This window comes from Notechis scutatus, chromosome 2, assembly GCF_049901735.1.
Source record: "Notechis scutatus isolate UNSWTSFEM ecotype Mainland chromosome 2, rNotScu1.2, whole genome shotgun sequence".
In the NCBI taxonomy this organism is placed as follows: domain Eukaryota; kingdom Metazoa; phylum Chordata; class Lepidosauria; order Squamata; family Elapidae; genus Notechis; species Notechis scutatus.
This window is the reverse complement of record NC_142010.1, coordinates 45,672,443-45,698,662: the sequence shown is the minus strand read 5'-3', so window position 1 is coordinate 45,698,662 and position 26,220 is coordinate 45,672,443. Positions and strand designations below refer to the sequence as shown.

Genomic DNA, 26,220 nt, shown 5'->3' with positions numbered 1-26,220 from the left:
ATGTTCTGAGTGGTCCACTTAAAAAGGACATTTGCCTTTCTTTGACTGTCAGGAAGCTAATCAAGAAATGAGACACAATATTTACTTGTATAATTGGATTTGGTAACTGAATTATAAAGAGAAATGCCACTTTCATGGATTCCAATTATTTGTGAGTTGAAAATATGTGATTAATATTGTTAAATAAATTAAAGTCACATGCATATGTAGTCTCTCGAACTATATCTAGATTAAAGGATGTCCCACTGATCAGATATATTGATAATTACTATATCTCAAGAGATAAATTTTACAACTCCAGCAGCTTAAGACTAACTGGACTAATAACAAACAAAGATACAACATTTGAAAGAACAGGTAAACTCTGATATAATTATCCAACAGTAATTGTAAATTGACACCAAAATTAAAATGAAGCACTTATTATATACATATACAGTATATAAATAATCAGCTCTGATTAAATCTGCAGAATGAAAAATACTAAGAATGGTCAAACTGTCTTTTTCCTTAATACATAATAAATAATATCTCCAATTCCCTACTCAGTTTTGCATACATAATATGCATCAATAGTTCCTATATGGAAACTTTATTTGCAATACCATTTAAAATATTTTATTTTACATCTTAAACATACCTGCCACAAGTTCTCTGACCTGAAGGAAGCTTACCCATGTGTGAAAAATTTCAGTGGACATTAGAAATGCTAACATTCATATATTAGCATAATGGCAGATTTCTAGTTCATGAGTTAAATTTATGTATCACCATACATAGACCTGCCAATTTTAAGCCAAATATTTAAGAGGAATTTGTAAGAAGTAAATGTTATTCCAATATATAAATGCAATTTGCATTTCAAATGAGAGGTTTTTTTTCCCCTAAGACCAAAATGCGATAATCTATGTGTGTACATGGAAATGCTTTTGTTCAGTAATGGATAAGCTTAATCTTTAATGAGTTTAATGAGTGATACTATCCAGTAGACAGCTTTTTGACTTATTCTGATAAGAAAAGTATGGAAAACTTCCAAAGTCCCCTCATCCGCACATAAAACTGTCACATTTTTCAAATACCATCCAATTTTATTTGTCCCTGGGAATTCAGTTTTCAGACATTCATAAAAACAACTTCACATCTTATTTACAGGAATCAAAAATCATTGCAGAGACTGTTAATTCAAAATTGTTATTGCAGTACTATATGAGATATATTAGGATTTTAAGTATACTTTTGTATGTTTAACTATACTTTTGTGTAATAATGTATTTTCATCAATACTTTGCTTTCCTCACATAAAGTTCTCTCTCTCTCTCTCTCTATTTTATATATTATTTTTGAAAAAGGATATATATTTGATCCATTTTCCCCCTAAAATGCAATACTTTTCATTGTCCCAAACAGTTTACTGAAATGGGGCAAATGAAGGATAACTCCATTCTGGTTTATGCATACTTCAGGAAAAACAAAGTCAGTTTATCTAAGTCTGTTGCATACATATAGTTGTATGCAAATCTAGGACTTTATTCACTTAACTATAGAGAATATGCTTCATATGAAATAAAAATGTCTGCTTAGCACAAACTTCAATGCAGAGGACCACAGAATAATTCCTATTTGTACAGTATTCTTAGTTTGGCTTACAGTGGTATAGATTGTTGCACTTTCAAGGACTAGTTTACAAAGTCTAGCAGATTTAAGAATCATTCATCATTTGTGATGAATCTTGTTTATGCATACCAAGATAAGATGAAAGTGAACAAAAAAAATCTTAGGCAATGCAAAGATGCAGAGATTTTTTTAAATCTACTTTATGAGAATTTTGAGAGCTGTGGTTATGCCGACATATATGAAAGGCTTCAAAATGGATGGGCTTGGATTATAGTATCCTAAATGGACAAAATATACCTATTGTCTTGAAAAAAACAATTGTGTGGAGTATAAAGTATAAGTTTGGTGTAGTGATTAAGGCATCAAACTAGAAACCAGGAGACTATGAGTTCTAGTTCTGCTTTAGGCCCAAAGCCAGTTAGGTGACCTTCGGCTGGTCACTTTCTCTCAGCCCTAGGAAGGAAGCAATGGTAAACTACTTCTGAAAGACCTTGCCAAGAAAACTGCAGCAACTTGTTTGGCAGTCTCTGAGAATTGGACACAACTGAATGGAAGGGGGAAAAAAGTGGGAGCATAATAGTCTTTCAGGTCTCACTTTTTTCTTAAGTTCCTGGTTGTAAAATAAATACTCCCTTAAAATAATAAAATTTAGCCTTTGTATATAATAATTAAAAGACATATATACGACTGAACTTTTTAGGAGGAAAAAGGTGTATGCTTTTGGTGGAAATGTGTGCTACATAATTCTTTACAATTCCCTTTCATATACACCAAAAATCCTGGTTGACCACAATAATTAAAGGCATCGGCAGCAAAAATAAAAGAGTGTGGGTCCTAGCATCATTTCTAAGGAAAAACCTTATTAAACCGAAGTTTAAAATGACAATGCTGCTCTGACATGCATGGTCCTAGGCAATAGAGTGCAACATTGTTCTTACACTCATGTTCTAGCATAAGGCAAATGTTACATGATGCGTAAGAAACAATAACACCATCAAATTGATCCTTAGAGATTAATGTTATTCCTTGAGATTCTGAATGTCTGCAACAGGATGTCTGCAAAAGGACCAAACAGTTTGATTCATCAACACCAAGTCCAAGGAAGAATAAAGACCCAGGGAAAAACATACCTTTGCATAGTCAAACATGCGCAAGTCTGTATACATATCAAGTGCTAGGTTTTCATGGCTACTTCTTTTGTACAACTTGGCTGCCTCATGGAACTTTCCTTGGTAGGCATAAATCTCTGCTAGAAACAGATCATTGTTGTTCTCACCATGCTTCTTCCTTTCCTTAAAAAATAAAACAAGGACAGAAATAGTTTGGTGAACATAATCAGGCAGGAAACATGACAGGCCAGAGCATCTGAAAATATTAAGCTATGTTTCACAAAGCTTTTAAACTGATTACTGGCATATAAACCAACTTAGACCTTTTGACATGAACAGCACTGCTTGAAAGCTTTTCATACTAAGTCTTCCAACTCTTTTCACCTATCCGTAACATTCCAGAAAAACCTGTAAAACACCCCACTATAAAAATAAGGAAAATGCAAAAAAAAAAAAAAAAAAAACTTATTTAAAACATCTGTCTGTTTTATAAGAAAATGTAAATCACCTTTAATTAAGATGTTACTAATTATGCAACTATAGTTTCAACACACACATGTACACAGCGTATATTTATGTATGCGTGTGTGTGCGTGTGTGTGCGCGTGCGTGCATCTCAAAGGATTTCATCCGAATGTTATTTCTTTAACAAAATGAATAAACATTATACATTTAGTGATTCCCTTCTCCCAGAAGTCTTCTATAACCTACTAGACCTAATAATTTTAGGAAGCTGTCGGAAGACTGCAGTGGAGATGGTGAATGGAAAATGCCTTTTTGTGAACTTCTTTAAGTTAAGTCAGGGCTGCTGAAAATCTGTTGCCATCCAGAAATTGCTAACCATAACTTCCAGCTTTTCTCTCTGCTAGCCATGCCACTAAGGCTGATTGATGGGAGTTGACATTTAGTATTATTAGGAACCCTATATATCTCCTTAAAATCCACTCATTTGAAGTCACAATCCTATTAAATATTAACTTGCATCATATCTCAACACTATGGATAAAAAAATCTTCCATTAATAAAACCATAGGTTCATCTGAACTAAGAATAGAAATCAAACACGAATGAAGGCAAAAAAAAAGAGCAGAAATCAAACATTTCATAGAGTAGAGGAATATTTAATATCCTATTATAACAAAACATCTTAATTTCATTTTGATTTTTTTTTGTTTCTTTATAGATGAAATTGGCAAAAAAAAAATGCAGCACAAATATATTGCCTTTTTAAAATGGAGTATGCAATATATAAAATAGAATTGTTTACCCAAAACATGAATTTTTCAAGTACTAATTGCAATAAAAGATACTGACTGGAGAAAAGGATTCAGAGATTGTCTAAAATTCTGTTCCTTTAAGATCAACAGTTTCATTACAGTTTCATTCTTAGGGTTTAAGGTATAAGGGCCTGATCACCTATAGCTTTGCACATAATTTATATGAATACATTGTGCCTACCCACACACCCACAAACACATGCACAAGTGCTGTGACTTTATGAATGTAGCCCAGCATATGTGTGTGTGTGTGCGCGCGCATGCACACACAATGCATTCATATAAATGATGTGCAAAACTATAGGTGATCAGGCCCTGATACCTAAACCCTAAGAAATAACATTAACTGAATATTTGCAGTAATCACAAATATACTGGCTCTTCCAGCGAATTTGCCCTTGTGAAATGCTGATTCTATCTACAACAGCGTCCAAGGGGAAATCTGAAAAGAAATACAATCCACACGGATATGTGATGCCATGTATTAATGGACTGAGCATGAAAGACTGAAAAATATTCAAAATTATTGATTAACTAAGAAGAGAATAACTTCACCCATCTAAGCCTTTTTCACAAACTAGGATTTAAAGAGTTTAAGCCATCAGATATTTTTTAAAGACACAAAAACTAGTTTGACATTCTAATTAATACACTTGATGTTTTTATTTATTTACCATCATTTTCATGACTATGGTCTTCCCCTGGTGAGTTATAATACAAATGTGTTAAAATGAATGTCAAATCACAAAATCATGTTTAGACTATTTTAAAATAAGTCCATTAAAATGGAAATATCTAAGAGAACAAAAACAATTAAAAACTTTTTTTTAAAAAAGAGCCAGAGAGAACACACATATTTTAAAGCTTTTTAAAAAACAGCCATGGGAGGAAGCAGCTATATATCAGAACCACTTGACATATTCATCAGTGAAGAGTATAATACAAAAGAAGATTTGATGCTTTGCAGATCAACACCATGTACTATGAAACATAAATGGTCTGTATGATTTAAATGATAGATATAAAACAACATTCAGCTTCAATCCCTTGAAAGTGCTTCATGGGGATTGGAACAGCAATAAACAGAAGTTTATGATGTATTTGGTAGAACACATCCCTTATCCCAATCCTTCTCATTTAATCTCACATGCCACCCAATAGCCAAATGGAAAACTGGACTTCAAGACTCCAGGAGTTCAACAACTATTTCCTAAGATCAACTGTGGCTGATAACTTGAACTCCGAACAGAAAATAAATACTCATACTTGAAAGTGACCATGGCTTAGTTTGACACAGTCAAACAGTGTTCCTGGACGAATGCCAAAATAACCATTAAGATAAAAATAATGATCCACCAGGCTTGTGTCCTTATTGCCCTCTTATGTCAGCCAATTTTAGTTGTCCAAAAAAAGAAAAGAAAACCCAATCCTTAAAACAACTTCTACCTTCACCTTGCACATTCAGAGTCTACTAGAGTTGGGTGGCCACCAAAGTTAAATTAGCAATAATAATTTCCATTTTCCTCTAAGATCTAAGACAATCAGGGACTTTGGGGGGGAGGATTGGTTTATGTATTTGATTTTTCAGATATCAATAAGAATTCTTTTTAAAATACCCCTCAACCATGTAAAGTATAATGAGTTTTCTGGCAAGGACATGGAAAAATAACAGAACTGTTGAGAAACAAATGACCGAGAAACAACCATGACGGACAAACCACTTCTGTACTGTTTCAAAGAAAACTCAATTGACACGTCCATAAAGGCATCAGTAGTGAAGCTCAAAATCAAAAGAGGTTTTGCTTTTTCTGTACCAAGATTAGAAACACAATAGTGGGTGTTAAATTTAACAGTTACTTTCTGAAACTCTTTTGTTTGCTTGTGATTATGGCAATCAACCCCAGAGAAATTTTTATCATTTTTAATTGAGAACATTATAAATTAGTTTCTTGTTCAAATGCATGGCAAAACAAGAAAACTGCAACACTGGATGGGTAGAGTTCCACTTATAACTCTTTGTTTTTTTCTTTCTTTCTTCATCCTAGAATTTCCCCATCCACATTGAAATTTTGAATTAGAAGTTAGAAGGGGCTTCAGTCCAGATTCTGGAGGCAACTGGAAATGTAAAACAGCTGTGGTGGCACAGTGGTTAGAATGCAGTACTGCAGGCTACTTCCACTAGCTGCCAGTTGCCGGCATTTCAAGTCTCACCAGGCTCAAGGTTGACTCAGCCTTCCATTCTTCTGAGGTGGGGAAAATAACCCAGACTCTTTATAAGCAGTTTACAGTGTCAGCATGTTGAACATGCTGACACTGTAAACTGCTTAGAGAGAATTGTAAAACACTGTAAAGTGGTATATAAGTCTAAGTGCTATTTCTAAAAGAAAGTTGAACCATACTGTTGGATTTTACTCTCCATCTAAATTGAAGGAACTTTACAAAACCCCTCAAACACCAGCATTCTCTCCAGTGAAAGAAATGGAAATCTTGATCTGTTGTGACTTGCCATGAAATGAATAATCCACTATTAGGTTTCTACCATGACATAAAATTATCTATAATTTTAATGCATATATGGCATCTTAGTATGCATAAGCATTATCAGAACCAAGTGACATGGACTGCTACGTTAAGGACAAATCAGTCTTCTAAAAGCAATGGCTGCAACAATGTTGCCTGGTTGTTGTTGTTGTTTGCCATTAAGAATCAGGAAAAGAGATCACAAGAGCACCTGGATTATTTTGTTCACTGTTAAGTATGCTTGTATCTTTCCGTCCTCTGAAAGGCACTGAGATCTAAGAATATTTAATTAAAAACAAACAGCGAATCCAACTTGTAAGTCTTTATCCCCAATTCTTTGGGCATTTTACAACTATTACCCCAAAGTTGTCAAAAACTGCAATACGTAAGAGATTACATAAATGATTTACCGTATTTGCCGGCGTATAAGATGACTTTTTGCCCTGAAAAACATGCCTCCAATTGGGGGGTCGTCTTATATGCCGGGTCGTCTTATACGCCGGCAAATAGTAATTGGGAAGCACTGCGGCTGCTCCGCTGAGGCACTTTTGTGCACCGTGGAAGCGATCCCGTGAAGCCGAAAGGGCAGCCAGCCTTCTCCCAGCTCCCAAGGAACGAGGCTCGCACCGCCCGAGCTCCGCTGAGGTATCCGGCTGGGGCTGTCAGGAATTGTTACCGCTGGCGCGCCCGCTGCGCTCGTCCCAGCTGCCTCGGGAAGGAAAGGCAAAACCAGGAGCCGCTGCTGCCATTGCAAGCGCTGCCGCGGCTCTTCCTTTTTGCCTTTCCCTTCCCGAGGCAACGCGGGACTGGAGCGCGGAGCCGCGCCAGCGGTAACAACTCCTGACAGCCCCAGCCGGATACCTCAGCGGAGCCCGGGCGGTGTGAGCCTCGCTTCCTGGGAGCTGGGAGAAGGCTGGCTGCTCCTTTCGGCTTCACGGGATCTGTTTCCACGGTGCACAAAAGTGCCCTCAAAAAAAAAAAAAAGTGCAAAAGTGGAAGGCGCAAGCGAAGAGGGGAAGTAGTATATAACAACTATATTTGAGTGGAAATGTTGGGGGTCGCCCTACACGCCGGGTCGCCTTATACGCCGCACATACGGTAGTTAAAGTGATTTAAAGCATACTTAATATTTTCATTAACAATCAGCTCCACATTTAGAATTTGTTCCACCCAGAATTTTTTCTTGACTTTGAAGATGGAAACAGAGATCTTCTTTTACGACAATTACCCACCCAGCATAACAACTCCTATATTCTTTTTCTTATGCGTGTTTTCTGTAGTAAAAACTACAGTACTTAATTCAGAAAACCGTCAAACTGCTCCTCTCTCCTTCTTTTTACCCTCTACCTACAAGAAGAAGAAAAATCCAGCTACGCAGAAATAATCATTCATGGGAACTGAAAGGCAATCTTTTCCCAGGAGAAAAATGGCACACAAATTAAAGCTGGTCAGTTCTCTGAGTCTTTCTTTTTTACTGTTTTATTTGTATGCATCTCTTATTACTACAGTTAAAAACTTTCTTAACCCTTTTTTTTTACTCTTGAACATACCTATTCCCCTTTCAACATTCTACTAGATCAATTCTGTACTCAGCATTCTGTACTCATCTTTACATTGTCATTATTATTTTTTTACCTCAATGCTGCTTATCAGTTCTAGATACTGAAGATCTCGCATTCTGGTAAACGCCTACTGAAACAAAGGAAGAAAATATATCAACAATATAACATCATGCATAGTAAATAATCAATCAGTTCCCTACATCTTGCAACTGTTATGAATACTAAACAAAAATTATGTTAGAGAGAGTTGGCAATAGCTAAGATTTACTGTATGTTCTATGCTCTTCGCCTTTAAAAACAAAAAGACAAAATGGAGTTTTTAACCAAATATCTATCTGACTCCACTACATGTAAGATGAATTATGCAGATCTGGGTTATGGCGAAGAGGTTAAAAAGTAGTATCAGCACTATCCAAAGCTCTGAAATGTACTTGTGTTAAATTGGTAACAGAGGTAAAACTGGAACAGAGCGTAGCACTACAGCTACATTACAGCTGCACCACACTTGCAAAACAGCCCAATGCCTTGTGCCACCAAAATATTGTTGGGGATTGCTAGAAGTGATGTAGGATGACAACTGCACTATAGGTTACATATGAGGGCATATGGTGATGGTCCATTATTAATATTATTTAATTTCAGGTGTCAAAGTGGATTCTGTATAGAACCTTTTTCAAACAGTAGGGAAGCATTAGACTTAGTGTGGTGGGTGAGGACTGAACTCTAAAGAGTGAACAGAACAAGAGCAAGGCATGGACTGTCTATGGAAATTCTCAGTCATCCAGGTCATGGTTGTCCCAAAGGTGTTTTTTTTCAAGAGACAACTGGACTTTCTGGTTTTTCTTTGAAGACGTTTCGCTTCTCATCCACAAAGCTTCTTCAGCTCTGACTGGATGGTGGGGAATGGAAGGGTTCATATTCCTTGTAAACAGCTGGTCATTTGAATTCTTTTAAAAAGAGGGTCAAAGAGGCCATCTATATCAAAACTGAACAACCCTCTCTCAACAGAGGGGAATGGATATGACATCATCTATCTCCAGTCTACAACACAGTCCTTTCAACAGTTCCAAGAAGGCTTCACATCAGGTGACCCTGATGACACAAATAAAACTGACCTTGACTAGCTAAAAGAATGCAAACGACCAACCGTCTGCAAGGAGTATAAGTCCTTCCATTCCCCACCAGCCAGCCAGAGATGAAGAAGCTTCTTGGGTGAGAAGCGAAATGTTTTCAAAGAAAAACCATGCCTCTTGGGACAAGGCATGGACTGGAACCAAGGGAAAAAAAGTTTATTAAACTTATTCAAATAAACTGATTTCCTGTTCAAATATTGAATCTCTTGTAATGAATAATGACACTGTTCTTTCCTTCCCCTCTGTTACTTCCAGCACCACCACCACCACCACTTGGCATTGCTCATACATTGTTGGAAACCTGACATCTTGCAATCAGAATCGATGTAATGAAAGTGTGGCCCACCCCCTCTTCATCCCAATTAGCCAGTTTATATAGAAGGCCATGTATCTTTTCAAAAAAGGAGAAAGGAATTTAGGGTTTCACAATCACTGCTTCCTGTGACAAGTGTGGGAAACACATATGTATATATAAATACATGCACAAACACACAAACAGATCATCTCTCTTGTCAGAGTACCTGGGCAGAAGACCGGCAAGATTCCAGAGTATATAGGAGAGGGATGGAAAGCAGGAAAATCACCAAGGGAAAGGAGGGGCTGTGTTTCCTTATAGCAATGTTCCCTGCAGTATAAGACGGGAGGAAGAATTGTCCTGTTCTTTTGCATCAAGGTTGTGGCAAAGGCGTTTGTGAATGTGCAGCATTTTTCATGGAGCGCTGCAGAGGGAAACTGAATGGAGAAGCTAAATAGAAAGTTGTGGCAGGAAGCAAAACATAAATATGATTTCCTGAAAAAGAAGGGGCCTAAATCTCTCTGCCTTCAAAAAAAAATTAGAAAAAATCTTTTCTTCTTTACCATACTTTAATTCTAAAAAAATATTTTGGAAAACACTACTTTTGTCTTCCTGTAAACACTGTTGCTCAAAGGAAGATGAAAGAAACATGGGAAGAACGGTAACACAGAATGGAGCTCTGGCAATTTGAAGCAATGCCTAAAGGATGTATGAGTTTAAGAGCTGGGTGCTTCTGGGCTACATGGTCTCTATGAATTCCAAAACAGCTTTCTTATGCCTCATATGAGAAGGGGAGGGAAGGGGGGGAAGAGAAGAGAAGAGAAGAGAAGAGAAGAGAAGAGAAGAGAAGAGAAGAGAAGCTATCCAAACATTTTGGGCATTAAAGAACCAATCCATCTGGTGGAAGATTATTCTTAAAGAGAAAGAAAGCATTAATTAAAATGTGGTTGGTCTCAGCTTGTTAAAATGGACATTTTAGAAGTAAGGATGTATATCTCAATTCACTTAAATTCTTGTATTTTAAATAATACCTAGCGATAATTCCAAATACATTTTCTAAGCTTACCAAAGTCTATTTCAGGAGAAAGACCAGTAATCAATAAATAATCATGCACATGGTTCGAGGGGCAGGTTATAGCAACTTTGATAAAGCTAAGAAGCCTAAGACTGAGCAGTGCAATTGGAAACTCCTAGCAATATTATAATATTCAGTGTTATGTAATAAATACCTTTTCCCAGCTATTTCTATGTTAATTAGAGAAACCAGTCCAAAACTTAAAATTATTCTATCACATTCTAATGGTAGGAAGCAGCTGGGAAGTGTTCTTTCTCTCTTCAGGCATGTTTAGAATCCATGTACCTCTTTACCTGTACATGTAATGGAATGTGGGAATGGCCTTGGGGAAAGTGAGGGGAGAGATGTTGCCTAGGAAACAGTCAGACAAGAGAGGCAGGAGCTCTGAGTGGCTAAAACTCAGAAAAAGAAAATTAGGAAGGACCTGACCTAGTGGATCAAACAGTTAAAATTGGTGGCATAAAGTTTTGTATTTTCAGACTTGCAAGGTTGATGTCAGCCCTTATGGGAAAACCAGTAAGCAAACACGACTAGATGACCTAAATCTATTTTACCGGAAGTCTACATTAACAGAATTTTGAACTGAAAGAGAACAAAGTATAAATATTTACCATGAAATGTTTAAATATTTAAAATTAAATTTATAAAAAATAATTTGTCATTCAAAAATTGACAATGCATAATTCATGACACAGTAGTACTTATCAATTAACAGAAATTAATGAAGATCCAAATGCACAGACAAAATTTTACCTTTTTGGCTGTTTCAAATTCAAGTCCTTCTAAAGCCTCCATAGCCAGTTCTTTCCAATCTGTATCAGTTACACCTAAACAAGCAATCTTATAGGCTTCTTTGAACATTTTTCTTTCCAAGTATTGATACATAGGTGCTGACTGCAAATTTTCATTTAAACCAAAATAAAATATTGAGATGTTACTTCTGTTTTCAAATATTAAAAGGCAAGATAAGAATTTCATATCAGATTATATGAGTATAAATGCGAAATGATTTTCTGCCCTTCCCATCAGAAATGAAGAATTAAATAAACATAAATAATGTGACAATCATTTATTTTGCATGTAAAATTATATAGTTCAAATAAAGCCCTCAATCAATTTAAGGAAATCAGTTTATGTAGCACTAGCTAGACCAATGGCTGCAGATATAAACTTGAAACATATTAGAATGCAAAGATTTCTTTATTTATTAAACAAATTTATGTAGCTGCCCAACTTGGAAATAGTTGACTCCAGGCAGCTTACAACATTTGATGTAGTTTGTACATCGTTGAAATCCTGGATGCATATTTGAATGTCCATTTCTGCCAAGATTTGCGGAAAGTAAATCATATTGTTTTATGTACCTCATTGGATCAAGATATTTTTTTCTGGTAGTAATTGTCACTAAAAACATATTTCTGATAGCTGTTTTTTTACAAACTGAGTTTTGTAGGAAAAAAAAACCTGAATATATTCCACAATGTTATCCCTTGGCGATTTTGTTCTTTTGCCAAACTGTTCTTACAGATGGCAGTTTGTTTTCTCCTTCATACAAGCAACAGAATGTAATTACTCTACCCTCATTTACGGCAGCCTTTTAATGTTTAAAAATGATTCCCACATAATTATCCATTTTAATCTTCTCTTCCCTTACGGTCATGATGGTACCAACCCATAATTATATCCATATTTTTTGCACTTACTGCCTTACTGCTCTTATCAAACACCCTATCATTCTTGTGCTGTATCAAGTCTATTATTTAGGCAATAACAGGGAATTAATTTTATAAAGTCTGACTATTATCTAATCTAATAAAGACTAAGTATATGTTCCAGTGATAAAATGGCATCTGTTAATGGAATGAAATCTTTGTTCCTCCTCCACATGCCCAGAATCTGTTCCTGGTGTTTATGGTATAGGATGGCAAAAAGAGAGAGAAAATTGGTAGAATGGGAAGATATAAATGCAGTCCATTTCAGTCAACTTTTTTTTTCTTGCTTCCTGCCTTCTCTTATTTCATCTTTACTGAATTTTACTATCCTCTGTGTGACGCTTTTATCTATGATTTGAAAAACTTAACAAGCATCTAGTATTTTGGATCATTTTCTTCAATAAATAAATGAACAAATACTGTATAATATTTTGACTCATTTTGTAAATTGGTTTTCTTTATGTTTTAAGATCTGTAGAAAACAGATTATCTTTTACGTCATATTTATGCAGAAATATTGAAAATACGAAAGGGGTTACAAACTTTTAAGCACCCCTGTACATGCTTCTCCTTGTCTACAAATTATTCAGGGTTGCTGAATTTTATCGAATTTATCAAGATTAAGTTACATCCAAAAATCAGTGAACCGAATTCTATTTATACAACAGGAGGCATCATACTCTCATATTTCCACCTCCCTATCAAAACCCTTATGAAAGCTTTCCCAACTTTTTCAAACGGCTTATGGGGTTCTGCAGAAAGGAGAAAAATATTCTGTTAAGAAATGACAGTAATAAATATTATCCAAGAGATGCATGCAGCTTTTGGAATTTAAAGAGGATTTTTGGAATACATAGTGTTTGTCTGTGACCCCTTAAAGCAGCTGTGTCTTTTTCCAGAATTGTGCTGCTCTTTAGGACTGACTACAAAGCAATTCCAGGAAAAGGTGCATTTCTTTTATAAAATTGCAGATTAATGTTAGGTACATGGCCTGTAGGTTCCATAGCACCTGTCTGCCTTTGAATACAAAATGCTTTGCAGTCTCACAGCAGGTATCTTCGTTCACTTTAAAATGTTTCAAAACCTTTACTTCTGAGTCATCGGTAATTTTTGCAAAGCAGTATCTTGTTCTTAACTGGACTATTTTTAAGCCAAACCATTTTAAGCCAGATTCAATCAAAATCTTTCTTAAACCTTGCAAATATCTCTTCGGTTTCTCTTCTTTTAAATAAAACACAAGTAGACAATAAGTAAAATCCAAATTCTATTTGGTCTAAGAATAACATCCTTGTATGTTCAAAGCAGCTACATTTGAAATATCTTCTGCTACTTCTTGTTGGTTGTTCATGGACATAAAATATGCAAAATAATTTAATTTTCCAGGGCTTAATTTTTAAAACATAAAATAGAGAAAAAAGTGGTAAATAGAAAGAACAACACTGGATTATCAGATAAGGAATATAATAAAAAGGTTTTGCCTAATTGGTAGTCTCGTATAATGTTTTTTTTAACTATGGCAGGAAAATTGAACACATCACATTCTACTTTCTTCCCCAAACATATTACTATAGGCATAAGTCATATTGGTGTGGGGGGGAGGATAAATTAGTAAACATTAATTCAGGAAAATATCTAACTTAGAAATGTTTTAGGAATATTAGACAAAATAATGTTCATGTTAACAGTGCAAAAATGAAATGAATGAGGTAACATTACCTGGGGAACTTCAACAGCAGTCATAGAAAAAACATGAAGACAAAAAATTTTGGAGCCATTATATCCCACTACAAATCCCTGAAGTTTTTGTTGATGGACAGGAAAATTACTAGCTTTGATATTGAGATATCCCCCTCCAGAGAAACAAAGCATGTCCTCACACTGTGTGTTCCAAGCCACACTGTTAGCATTGGGTTCCTAATGAGACCATTAAACAAAATATTAATTAAGCAATAAACATTTTTAAAGAAACAGACAGCATTAATCTAAAGCAACCTTCCCCAATTTGCTACACCAATATATCTAGAGAATCAGGCTTAGCAAATATGATTAGCATATGCAACAGAGCCTAAAATATTTCAGGGTTTTTAATAGTGCTAATCTTCATGTCTATGGAGCTTCTCAGTCATCCAGCTCATGGTTGTCCCAAAAGTGCTTTTTCAAGAGGCAATCTGACTTTTGGGTTTTTCTTTAAGATGTTTCGCTTCTCATCCAAGAAGCTTCTTTTTCTGAGCTTCTTCAGAAAACTTGTTTAGAAAGCTTCTTCAGAAAGTCCAGTTGCCTCTTGAAAAAGCACCCTTGGAAATTCTAATCTTCCAAACTGTTTTGTACATCTTTGGCATGGATTGTTTTTGAAGAAAGGAATAATGTCATTATCTTTACTTCACCCTGATATATGATTTCGTTTAGATGTCTGATAACTAGACAGTCATTGTGGGTCTGGATAATTAACCCATCCAACAGAGAAATGCTTGCACTGCATGCAGGATCGCCAAAAACCAGAGTCTCAGCAACAGCAACGAGAATGTCTAAGGACCTTTTGATGTTCCTTAGAACTGTAGAGCGTAAAGGAAGCCATAAAGAAGATCTGGGATGGTGTTATATCAGATTCATTAGTAACCATATATCAGTTAACTCTTCTAAGGACCCACTCTAGATACAACAGACCTCTGAGAGGAAAGTTTCCATTCAACAATGGTTCACCTTTAAGATGTAATCTCTTTCTTCAGCCTGACAGAAACAAAATTAACAGGAAGAAACTGGTTTTACAACTAATTTCTAAAAGATGGGTTATTTGCTGAGGTTTTCTTTTGCCCAGAATCTGGAGGATGGGATTGTAGGAATCTGGCTCTCAGTTTTATGACCCTATTTCCTGCAGGTATTTAGACTTTGCAAGTTTGTCACTTAGTTATAAACAAAGAAAAAGAGTCTCCCCAATGTCTGCTTTTAGTTTTATTTGAATCACAACTCCATGTGAGAGGTTTTCTGAGGACATGCATTCTTGGAAAGTGTCTGAGAGCCTGAATTCAAAAACCAATGTTAGTCTCATCTCCTTGAGATTTTTCTTTCTTTCTTTTGCATATGCTGCTAGTTGAAGTGACAGATTCATCCAAAGAATTGACAGAAATTGCCCTATATTTTCCCTAAGAACCAATGACCTCTTATTTTAACTTCTTTGAAAGGCAACTTCGGTCTATTATGGTAGTGTTTGCTTTGTTCTGCTCTAACAATGGATTGGCTAATTCAATGAAAGCTGCCTATTTAATCATCTGAAGCCTAGAAGGAAGCCTTGGGAGATCAGTAATAAGTAGAATGTGAAAAGAGTTTTCTTTAGTAGACCTTAAATTGTGCCCATTATTTCCTGCTAAATAGCACCACCTTCGGGCCATAGATTGCATCACAAAGAATCACCTAGCCTGCAAATGGTATTTAATACAAAAGAAAAACGCCTGTGCAAAAACTGCTAGATTTAAGCAGCCCTGTTTTGCATTCCCATTCAAATGGTCATCCTGAATGTTCCCAGAAGGTCGACCTAACAACTGCTGCACATTTGAGGTTATTCTTAGCAGCAGCACCTGCCTGTACAAATAAATGGCATAAAAGTCCCCATTTATTGATGCTAATTTGGGTTAAGAGAATTGCCACTGAAGCATAGACAAAACATCTGATGTTGATCAATAGTAATGGGCACATTACTGCTGGAACTTTTAGTTGCTGCTATGTAAGATCTTATTTGGGGGGTGGCTATCCCTGATACTCTGCTGTAGTATACAACCAAGTTAGCTTTCTTTCAGCTAATTAAGCTGCTTCTCTGAAACCATTACTAAGCCTAGTGAAAGAAGTAGGAGAAGGTGATTTAAAAAAAAAAAGGCAGAAAAGGCAGAAACAACATTTTTCATTGGGAAGAGAAGGCTATTTTAAAAAGTGAGACTTAGTAGCAAGATATCAAGGCAAGAAAAGTTATTTCAATCAAGTAACTGATATTCAAAGAAGCAAATGAGACAGGACAAATTCTGTCCTGCTAAAAGAGACAGATTGATAGCCAAAGAACCTGTGGTACTCAGCTCCACAAAAGCAACCCATAATTTCAGCTTTATCTGCATGACAACAAAGGTAAACTACAATGGTATATTCCCTACAACAAATTGGAAAATGTGTTAAAATAAGTATTTAAAATCCTAGTCATAATAATCAACTATACACACAGATGATCTGGATGTATGAGTTTCCATTTTTCTCCCACTGTTCAACTTATGCAGCATCTCTTAGACAGTTAGTGCTTCTTTTAAACATTTACTTTTTTGAAGTATCCAATCTTGGTCAGTTACCGGGACCAGAAGTTTAGCCTTTTGAACTTTCACACTCATGCTGTAACCCATCCTCGGCAAACTTCTCTCTCACCAGAATGTGTCTTTTTTGCTTTACTTTCCCCCACACAAATATTAATTTTCCAGTTTTTGGTTTCTCAATATTGGAATTTGGTTCAGATTTACATCCTTAAATAGTCAAATTCTTGTTTTCCAGAAAAGTTTGATTTATAAATAGATACTAATCCCATTCAGAGTGAAACTACTGTTGAAAAATACTTGAGCTCTTCTTCCTTCTTTGCCTGCTGCTAGTGTAAAATCTCATGTTTGAAAAGTTTTTGCCTCCTGTGGACATAATCAATTGGTGCAATATATTTTGGTGTGAATACATAAATTAGCAGAGGTAACTGTCAAACTATCAATCAATAGCCCTACTCCTAGCGCATTTGGCCGACTGGGGGAAGATATCCAAAATCAGATATCGTCAATGGTGTGTGAAACTCACTGGCAGGTAAAAATGTTTTAGCAAGCAAAAAAGGAACAAGAGCCAAAATTGCTCCTTTCTCACTGTTTTAGGGGGAAAAAATTCTTTGAAATTCAAGGTGACTTATGTATATATAAAAACATTTACCTGAAACAGTAATTCTTTGGTGTTAATATCATAGACCAGACAGGTATCATTTTCATCAACTACTGCCAGTTTGTTTCGAGACGCACTCATATCCAGGCAACGCACGGCTGTAGATTGTTTTAGCAAAACAATTGCAAATGGATTGTCCACAAAGATCTTGAGAATCTGGATATAATTACATTGTGAGAGTTAATAAAGCCCATATTGGAAAACTGAAGTTCTCAGATGCTAGTCAGATGAAATGATTTTATGGAATCCAGACCCCTGGGAATAATCATTCAGACAAATTAGACAAATTGATTGCTTCTGCCTTTTTATGTATGATTATATATAAAAGACATGGGGACAAATAACGGTTGACTGAGAGGACAATTGTAGAGCTTATTCTATAAAAAAACAGGAGCAACATTTAACTCTATGGTCTTTTTCAAATATAATAAACCAGAATTTAAAAACCTAAGTCCTATAAAGCCCATAAAATATACTGTTCTTCTGATTTTGTTAAATTCATAAATAATCCTAGATGCTTCACCTTGTTCATCAGAAACATAGAAAACCGATGGCAAAATAAAACCTAATGATCTGCCCTTTTGAGTTTTTGTTTTCTTTTAAATGTATTTATTATTTTTAATAATGTTTAATTTATTTTTGATTTTATTTTTTTGTTTTGGTCAGATGATGGACATGTGTTTTTACCCCAAGCAGGTTTAAACTCAGTTACTGATAAGTGACCCACTAATCCCACTGGTTCCAAGTTGTTTCCACTACTCTACGAATTTTCCAGTTTATATAATGGCACATACCAAATGTGTATTCAGTATCTATCCCAGGTTAAGAGGATGTAGCATAAGTTATGTTGCTTTGTGTTGTCATCTTTAGGTCTGGATTTTGGCTGTGTACCAAAATCAATCAGCATTGCTTTTGCTATTGGAAAATATGCTGAATGTGGCACAGGCATGACTAAAGATAGAAACCTAATCTACCCTTCCTAGAAAATCTATATACTACTAAAATTCTTATGTCTTTTTATAATCATCAACTGGGCAAAGTGGTGCTCATAGGCCAACAATTTTTGAATCAACATACCTCAAATGGGCTAAGTTAGAGAATGTATCCAAAATCTGGGACCCATGATTCCCATGGAAATGAAGATTGGGAAAGTTGTAGCCACTTAGCACTTCCATGGTCAGCTGTGGTCATGTGATGTCATTTCCAATGTTCCCTGACAGTTTCCCACAAGGCAATGAATAAGCTGAGAGGGAATATTGCAAGTTGCTCAGGTAAGTCTCCCCTATTTACACAACCTCCACATCTCCTCTGTGCTCGTGCCATGCTGTCCACTCACACCTTTGTACAACCTCCCTGACCTTTGCTGCACCCTTCCCAATCCTTGTAGTGCTTCTCACACATCTTTCCCAACCTGCACATCACCTGTCACAAATTCTTCTTGACCTCTGCAGAACTTCTTGTGCGCTGCAAAAACAGAATGCTGAAGTTCTGTATGAAAAAGTATTAATCTCCTCCAAAACTGAATGGAAAAACATATATAGGGAAAGAGAAAGTGGAAGCTCCTTGGAATAGAATTTAAAATAATACAGAATGTGAGTGTAGTATGTGGAATTACACTAAGCTTAGAAGAACAAAGGGGTGAAAAAGGTTATGAATGAGGAAAAATATGTTAAAGAATAGAATGAGTAAATGATGTGTATTTGTGGGTATACATAATGTACAACCACAGAATTGAGGCCAGCTCTTACTTTTCTAGTTTTCTGGAAGAATATTAAGACTTGGCTCTGCCTGTTAGCAAAGGGGTCTAACAGTGTGATGCAACCAAGGGCTGACTGGTGATTTAAGGGCACTTTAAGAGAGCAAAGAATAGTTAACATTAAAAGAAGCAAAGAAAATGCAGAACAATTTTGATGGAAATTTAAAAAAAGTTTTGAAAATGGGTAGTACAGGCTAAACAAATAACATTCAGCACAGTGAATGAATAAAAATAAGGGTGAGGCAATTATTTGGCGTGAAGGAAAGGAATGTCAGAATGAATATTTCAGGGAGCTATATGGGAATTATAATAATGCTATGTAAATGCTACAAGTTTTTGTGTCTAAAAAATAACAATGAAATAACTATAAATTCTATGAGAAGGTGAAAAAGGTGAAAAAAATTAATTCTGCAAATGTAGAGGGTGTCATTTGAGAAATATTAAAATGTAGCTGTTGTTTGTTTATGGAATAGCTGCACAATTTGTTTAAAGTGCATATAAAGCCTGCATCCATGCCTGACGATGGGAAGAATGTTGTTTTTGTTCTATTATGTAAAAGAAAACTAGCAATAATGACTGTAAACACTGAAGCAGACTGAATTCGTTACATGTGCCAAGGTGAGCAATTTCAAGAATTATCACTAAAAGGGTACAAGAGGTTACAATTAGAAAAAAATCAGAAGTGAAATGAGGCCTTACGCCAGGCATATGATGCACAGACTGTCTTTCTGCTTTTCAGTAGGTCAATGAGAAATATATGACTATGAAAAAAAAATACTGAATATTTGTGACTTTAGAGAAGCATATGGTAAAATGAATAGAAAGCTCAAATTCTTTTGCACAAATATGAAGGTTGGTTGATGAATGTTATAAGAATGGCACATGATAGAAGTAAAAGGTATATAAAAATGAATGAATGAACATGAATGTACATGCAACTCTAAAGCAGTATATATACATAAAAGAATAGTTTGGAAGTGATTTATCGCTATTTCTTTTTCTTTTTTCTTACCTGCTGTCTTGAATTTCTTTGGCTTACTATGTTTTTATTAATTTTCTATGGTGTGCATAATGTTGCTTACTGCAAAAGAGAATAATGTGATGGATACGTGTATATGTATAGAATAACAACTATCAACCCTATTTTTCATGAAGGAAAATGTCTACAAAATGTCTTTGATTATGTATAATTTTCTTTAAAATTCTGTTATTTCCTATAATCTAACAGCATCTGAATCACTACCAAAAAACAAAAAAACAAACCTTGTGCTTTATCAGAAAACCTCACCTGACCATTCTTTAAACCCACTAAAAGGCCTTCTCTGCCTGGAGGTCCTCCAATTACTTTTATATATCGAATGAGAGATTCCATCACCCATTCCCGTTCTTTTGTACCACTGAAAGACAGACACTGGAGTCTCTTTTCCTAAAAAGAAAAAGGGGGGGGGGAATATATATATATATATATTCTGCTAGAAAGTTTTCATATATCTTAGCTTGACAATGATGTATATTTACTAGAACTTTTTTTTTATTATGTTTCCATGCATAGACATAAACAAGGGGGAAGTATTTTATAATACCAAACAAGTCTAATTTCTTACCAATGTTCATATCTATTGTTTATAACCACTCTTTACAGGTTAATAGCCAAGGGTGAATTAATGAAATGTAGTTGCTCAGAAAAGTTGTCAACTACTAAGAAATCTAAATAAAAATGCTATCAATTATTTTTTATTATACTTTCTAGAATATTTTACTCAACATTTCAGAGTTTCAGTCACTTCTTTCTCAAATGCCAACCACTTAATGCTATGCCAAAAAAGGATAGGTGATTTATTGGAAGCAATTTATTCCAATTATCAAATGAAAGTGAGTATGTTATATGTTATAAGAACTTGAGAAATCCATCCCCCATGGAGAAAATGGTGCAAACCTCTAAAATAGCTCTCCCCAACCTAGGTGACATACAGTTCAGTGCCCAGAATTCACAAACAGAACCATGCTATCTGCAGAATTGGAGAAAATTCTGCTCTAATACTTACTCTAATAGTTTTAATTCCTGACATGAATTCGGAAACAGGTCAAAAATGAATATGCATCTGATGTAGCAGTTATCTCTGTTGGCCCACCCTTGTTATATGAAACGCCTTCAACAGGGAACCTTTTTCTTAATCTTTCTTAGTGTAGTACTAGAAAATGTAATATCATTTTTAGACATTATTTTATTTTTAAATGTAATGATTAGTTACCTACCTGGCATAAGATAATGTGTTCAGAACAGACAACTAGTAAGTTACATTCAAATTTTTTTGCTATCTTTTCCTTCACTCGGTAGTGCATGTCTGATGAATCATCGGAATACAGTTCAAAAATCTGGATTTTCTCAGGTAATTGGATTGCTAATCTGTTCTTGTAGATTGCTATTTTTTTTACAAGTTCTCGGTTTTTTATTCTAACTGTGGAAAAACAAGTTTAAGTTAAACTATGTTTCTTTTGTATTATTGCAAACCACCTAGAGTCATTACATGAGATAGGTGGCTATTTTATTCCAAATATCCATTTATTTATTCGATTTATTAAGGCCACTGAACTCCAAGAAGACTTTGGATAACATACATTAAGTCTAATACATAGTTTAAAAACACATTAAAAATCATTTAATTACCTGGACCAAAACAGCACTTCCAAACATGTAAAACAGCAGGAGTTCCACAATCATCCCAATATTTAATTAATCTCTATTAGCTCAATTGGATTCTGAGGACTGCATGTAATCTTCACCGTATAACCATAACTGAGCCCAGAATTATAGTAATAAGTTGTTGCAGTTGTAAGTCAAGGCACCCACATGACTGGACATAATTCTACAGATATTTTATGCAGTCATTAATTAAATGCTGCAGTTGTTAAGCAAAAATCTCTCCCTCTCTCATCCCAAACTATCTTACAATAAATAGGGGGATAAAATGGCAGGAAAGAGTACCATATATACTGCAATTTCTGGCAGGATATAAATCAAATGAAAAAACATAAGACTAAATCCTATTCATATGGCTACACCTCTCATGCTGTTCATAGAAATTTACATAACCATTTGTATTTATACAATTAACATAATAAAACAATTAATGAATAATCACCAAGGACAACAACAAAAAGTCAAAATATCAGCTACATCAATATCTTTTGACTGCTGACAAAAGGCCATTAAACATGTTGTCATCACAACATCCCCATACCAAAAATTCTACACACAGCACTTCTAAAGACACTATGAGTGTTTTTGGCAAAAAGGCACAGCCATCTTTCCAGTGTAAAGATGTATTGGCAAGTTCAATTTGTGGACAAATATTATGTACTGGAGCAGGGAAGCCATGGTCCCTGGGTTATCTGAAAACATAATTCAATACTACCTTTTTGTTCAGTGATAAGATGTTGGACAATAACATCTGTCATGCTGTCTCTGTAAGCATAGCGATCCTTATAAAGGCCATGAACTGTGCTGAAAATCAACTGATACAGTGAAATGGTTCCATCCTGGGTTCCTACTGCCTGAAGAGAAAAGAATTAACCAAATTCAGGTGTCTATCTGAATGATCATGAACTAGAAATGTAGATTAAAAAGGTATTTTAATATTTAAAAAGTGTTGCTGGAATTTTCTATACTTAGAAAATGTATATCGAGGGAGATTTTTCCTTCACATGAATAAGATTTTGACCTGACTCTTCTCCCACAGTAAAACCATATAAATCAAAATTCACAAATGTCATGGTAGGAAATAGTTATTTACACTTATTCTAGATATCATTTCATTGTTTACAATTGTTTTTAACAGATGACAACAATAAGATTACTTGGCTTTTATTAAAAGGTCACAATAGTAACTAGAAGAATATTTTTAAATATACAGTAACAAAAAGAGTTTAAGAGTTTAAGATATTATTTATATATTTATTCTTATGCACTTGAGAAATAAGCTTTGAATTGATATTAATTAAAAAATGGCTCCCTCCAGAAGTCAGTGGTTTTTCTTAGCAAATACTTCAGACTATGAGTGCCAGCTATGCTTGAAAAAATGTGCTTTGTTATTAACTATGCACAATCAGCCCTGTGAAATTATAATTCATGTGTAATACAATTTGTAATGATTTGATGAAGCAAATTTTGATTATCTCAATACAAAGGTGCTTTAGTTTACATGACTCAATAACAGATATTACAATATGCATATCGCAAGGAGATATGGGGAAATCAAAATGAGAAAAGGCATGTGAACAAGTAACTGTAAATGAGAGAAAAAGAAGAAAAAGAAATAAGAACAAATGAAGGAAGAACAGGGAACTAATGTGCTGACAAATATTGTTTCATTCACTGACAAATAATGAAACAAAGAGATTTAAACCATAATTCAACTCAAGGTCATTCATCAACTTGTTTATTATTATTATTATTATTATTATTATTATTACTACTACTACTACTACTACTACTATTACTAATTACACAGTCAGCCTGTACAGACTGGGTTTGCATTTTTGTTTACCTATCGAGTCCTTACCATGGACCAGGGATAGGCAAATCTGGATGTTTGACAATGTTACAGATATTGTCGCAGGATAGAAGCTGTTCCAAATAAACCGCCTTTTGCAATTGATTGGTGGCAAATTTGTCAGTGCCTATTATTATTATTAGCAGTAGTAGTAGTAGTACAAGTAATATTATTCCTAACAATATAACTGTAAGTTCCACCTATAGGCATAAAATTACCTCTGTGATGCACAGAATGTAACCTGGCAGAGACACAATTATAAAGTCTGTAAAAAAGTAATTTCCTAGCAAAACAACAGCAGATTTAGATACATTTGCCATATGGAAAAGATGGAAGCCAGAAATAGTTACTTGTGAGAGAAAAAGTGTCTGAAAACACCTGGTATACATATTGGAAAGGCTTTTAGAAATTCACCCTTACCACATAATTGGAATCGGGCTTAGCTTTACAAGTCCACACCCAAGTGCTCTGTTCACCTATGGTGCCAAGACGCACTCCATCCTTCGTATAAAGGGACACTTGCTTGTCAGAGCCTCCCATTAAGATGTATTCTCCTTTTGAAAAATAGCTGACACAACATGGATCAAAGTTCAGGACTCTGTCTTTTCCAATCTATAAGAATATGGATAAATATGTTTAGCATTTGATTTTGCAATAAGAAATCTAATCTGCAGACAGGAATGTAATTACACATGTTTTTGTATTTCATTTGTCACAGATCTTCATTTGAGGCTGATACAATCTCTTCATTTTCAAAAACTGCCTTAAAATGAAATAATATGGTTAGTGTTAGCTCCAACAATATATGATATGTGCATATTAGCCCATTTCTGTTATTCAAGGATGAGGAGGAAACTCAGCCAGAATAATTCTGTTTAACAGTTTTTGGCTCACAAATAGACTGTAATACTGGTACAGACCCCACAGTTAATTCCATCTGGTCTGCTGTGCTTGCCATCTTTTCTCTTTTTCTTTTTTCTTTTACTGATTTTACTGTAATTTCTTTCATGATTGTGAGCTACCCAACCATTGAGAAATGGGCAGCATACAGATTTAATTTACATATGTAGATATATATGTACATATAGAGACAAACATACGCATACTTTTCTACAAAAAGGCAAACAAATTGGCCTCTGATTTTGTAGAATACACTACTAGCTTTAAAAAATGCAGAAAAAGAAACAGTATTTGGGAACAAAACACACACACACACACAAACAAACACACTTTCCAGTTAAGTAGTAACTTACTTGCTTGCCACTTAGTTGATAAAAAGAAAGCCTTTGTCCCCAATCTGCCACAGCTAAAATATCATTATGCTCATCTCTATTGGATATAAGAGAAAAGCAATTATGTAGCAACAGTGCAACAAGCAGATATTGTTTTTCAATGGCAATATCATTAGTTAAAAGATCTTCTGAAATCTAGATACGGGCCAGCAATTCTTATACTTCCTTATAAGAGTACAGGGAAGATTAATACTATAAAAATGTCTACTATTAATCTTCCCTATACTCTTGACATAACCTTGCCAATGGAAAACTAATTCTTGAGTCAACTAACAGAACCAAAATTATTATTTCATGCATATTGGATGCATGCTTTGGGGAAAAGTTGAGAGAAATTTAGCCAATAGCTAGATTGTTCAATATATACCCTGTTTCTCCAACAATACGGCCTCCCCCAATAGGAAGTCCCAGCATGTTTTATAGGCATGAAATGAAAATAAGCCCCTCCCCCCAAATTAAGGCCTATATTAAAACATGCGAAATGGGGGGGAATGGTGGGGGGGCTTGCCATTAGGAAGTACTTTTGTTGCATACCCGGATATGGTGCTGCCTGCGTTGACCCCGATACGAAGTGCCCCACCAACGCTGAGGTCAACATCCAAGCCGTCCACCCAAAGATGCAAGGGGGGGGGAATTAAGTCACCCCCGAAAAGACAGCCTAGCCATTTTTTCGGGGCTCAAAAAAAAATAAGACCCAGCCTTATTATATGAGAAACACGGTAGTATTGCCTCTTACAGTTTAATTTTTATGCCACATACAGAAATTATATCTTTTTCGTTGAAGACTCAATGTTTTTGTAAGTTATAATGCTTTTTTCAGCTGTAAACCCAACAGTGTGGAAACTAACAAGATGTCAAAAAAACATGCATTGCATGCTCTTATGATTGGGAAGAGATTAATATTATAAAAATGGAAGGACATTCATCCTGTCAGACACAACACCCTGAAGAATGCATTACTCTTTTCATATCAGGATTGGAGGCCTGTTTAGAAATTTGGTCTGCATTTAAATGTATGGACGTGTGGCTGTAAATTTTCATTTCCCTCCCCCCTCTTTTTATATTAAGTAAACTGATTTAAATGTACTGTATATGAATAAACATATCTATAAGATTAACTGAACAATTTGTCAGGGATGAATATTCATGTAACTTTTTTGAATTTTTCTTTTACGTTTCATAACTGCATCAAATATTTGTATGTGCTAAAGTAATATATCGTGTTCCCTCAGAGAGTAATAACAAAACATTTTCTGGGACAGATTTTGTTTTCGTTATTTCTTAGATGCTGGTCCTGATAACTTGACCTGCTGGTAACTATCTCAAATATTTGGTGAAATCTAATTTAGCATTGTCTATAATAGCTATAGGGATGTGG

At 35.1% G+C, this 26,220-nt stretch overlaps 1 protein-coding gene across 11 annotated transcripts in view; it reads right to left on the bottom strand.

Moving 5' to 3' along the window:
- Positions 1–26,220, bottom strand: part of IFT122 (intraflagellar transport 122) — a 67,819-nt gene that overhangs the window by 32,013 nt on the left and 9,586 nt on the right. For all 11 annotated transcript variants that reach the window (XM_087954631.1, XM_087954632.1, XM_087954636.1 and 8 more), the window contains 10 exons: positions 24,804–24,879; positions 23,971–24,162; positions 22,414–22,552; positions 21,254–21,456; positions 20,286–20,423; positions 17,233–17,397; positions 14,014–14,211; positions 11,339–11,479; positions 8,156–8,209; positions 2,745–2,906 (listed from right to left, as the gene is read on the bottom strand). In XM_087954631.1, the coding sequence (XP_087810757.1) occupies positions 2,745–2,906; positions 8,156–8,209; positions 11,339–11,479; positions 14,014–14,211; positions 17,233–17,397; positions 20,286–20,423; positions 21,254–21,456; positions 22,414–22,552; positions 23,971–24,162; positions 24,804–24,879 (1,468 nt within the window). The remainder of the gene's footprint in view (positions 1–2,744; positions 2,907–8,155; positions 8,210–11,338; positions 11,480–14,013; positions 14,212–17,232; positions 17,398–20,285; positions 20,424–21,253; positions 21,457–22,413; positions 22,553–23,970; positions 24,163–24,803; positions 24,880–26,220) is intronic.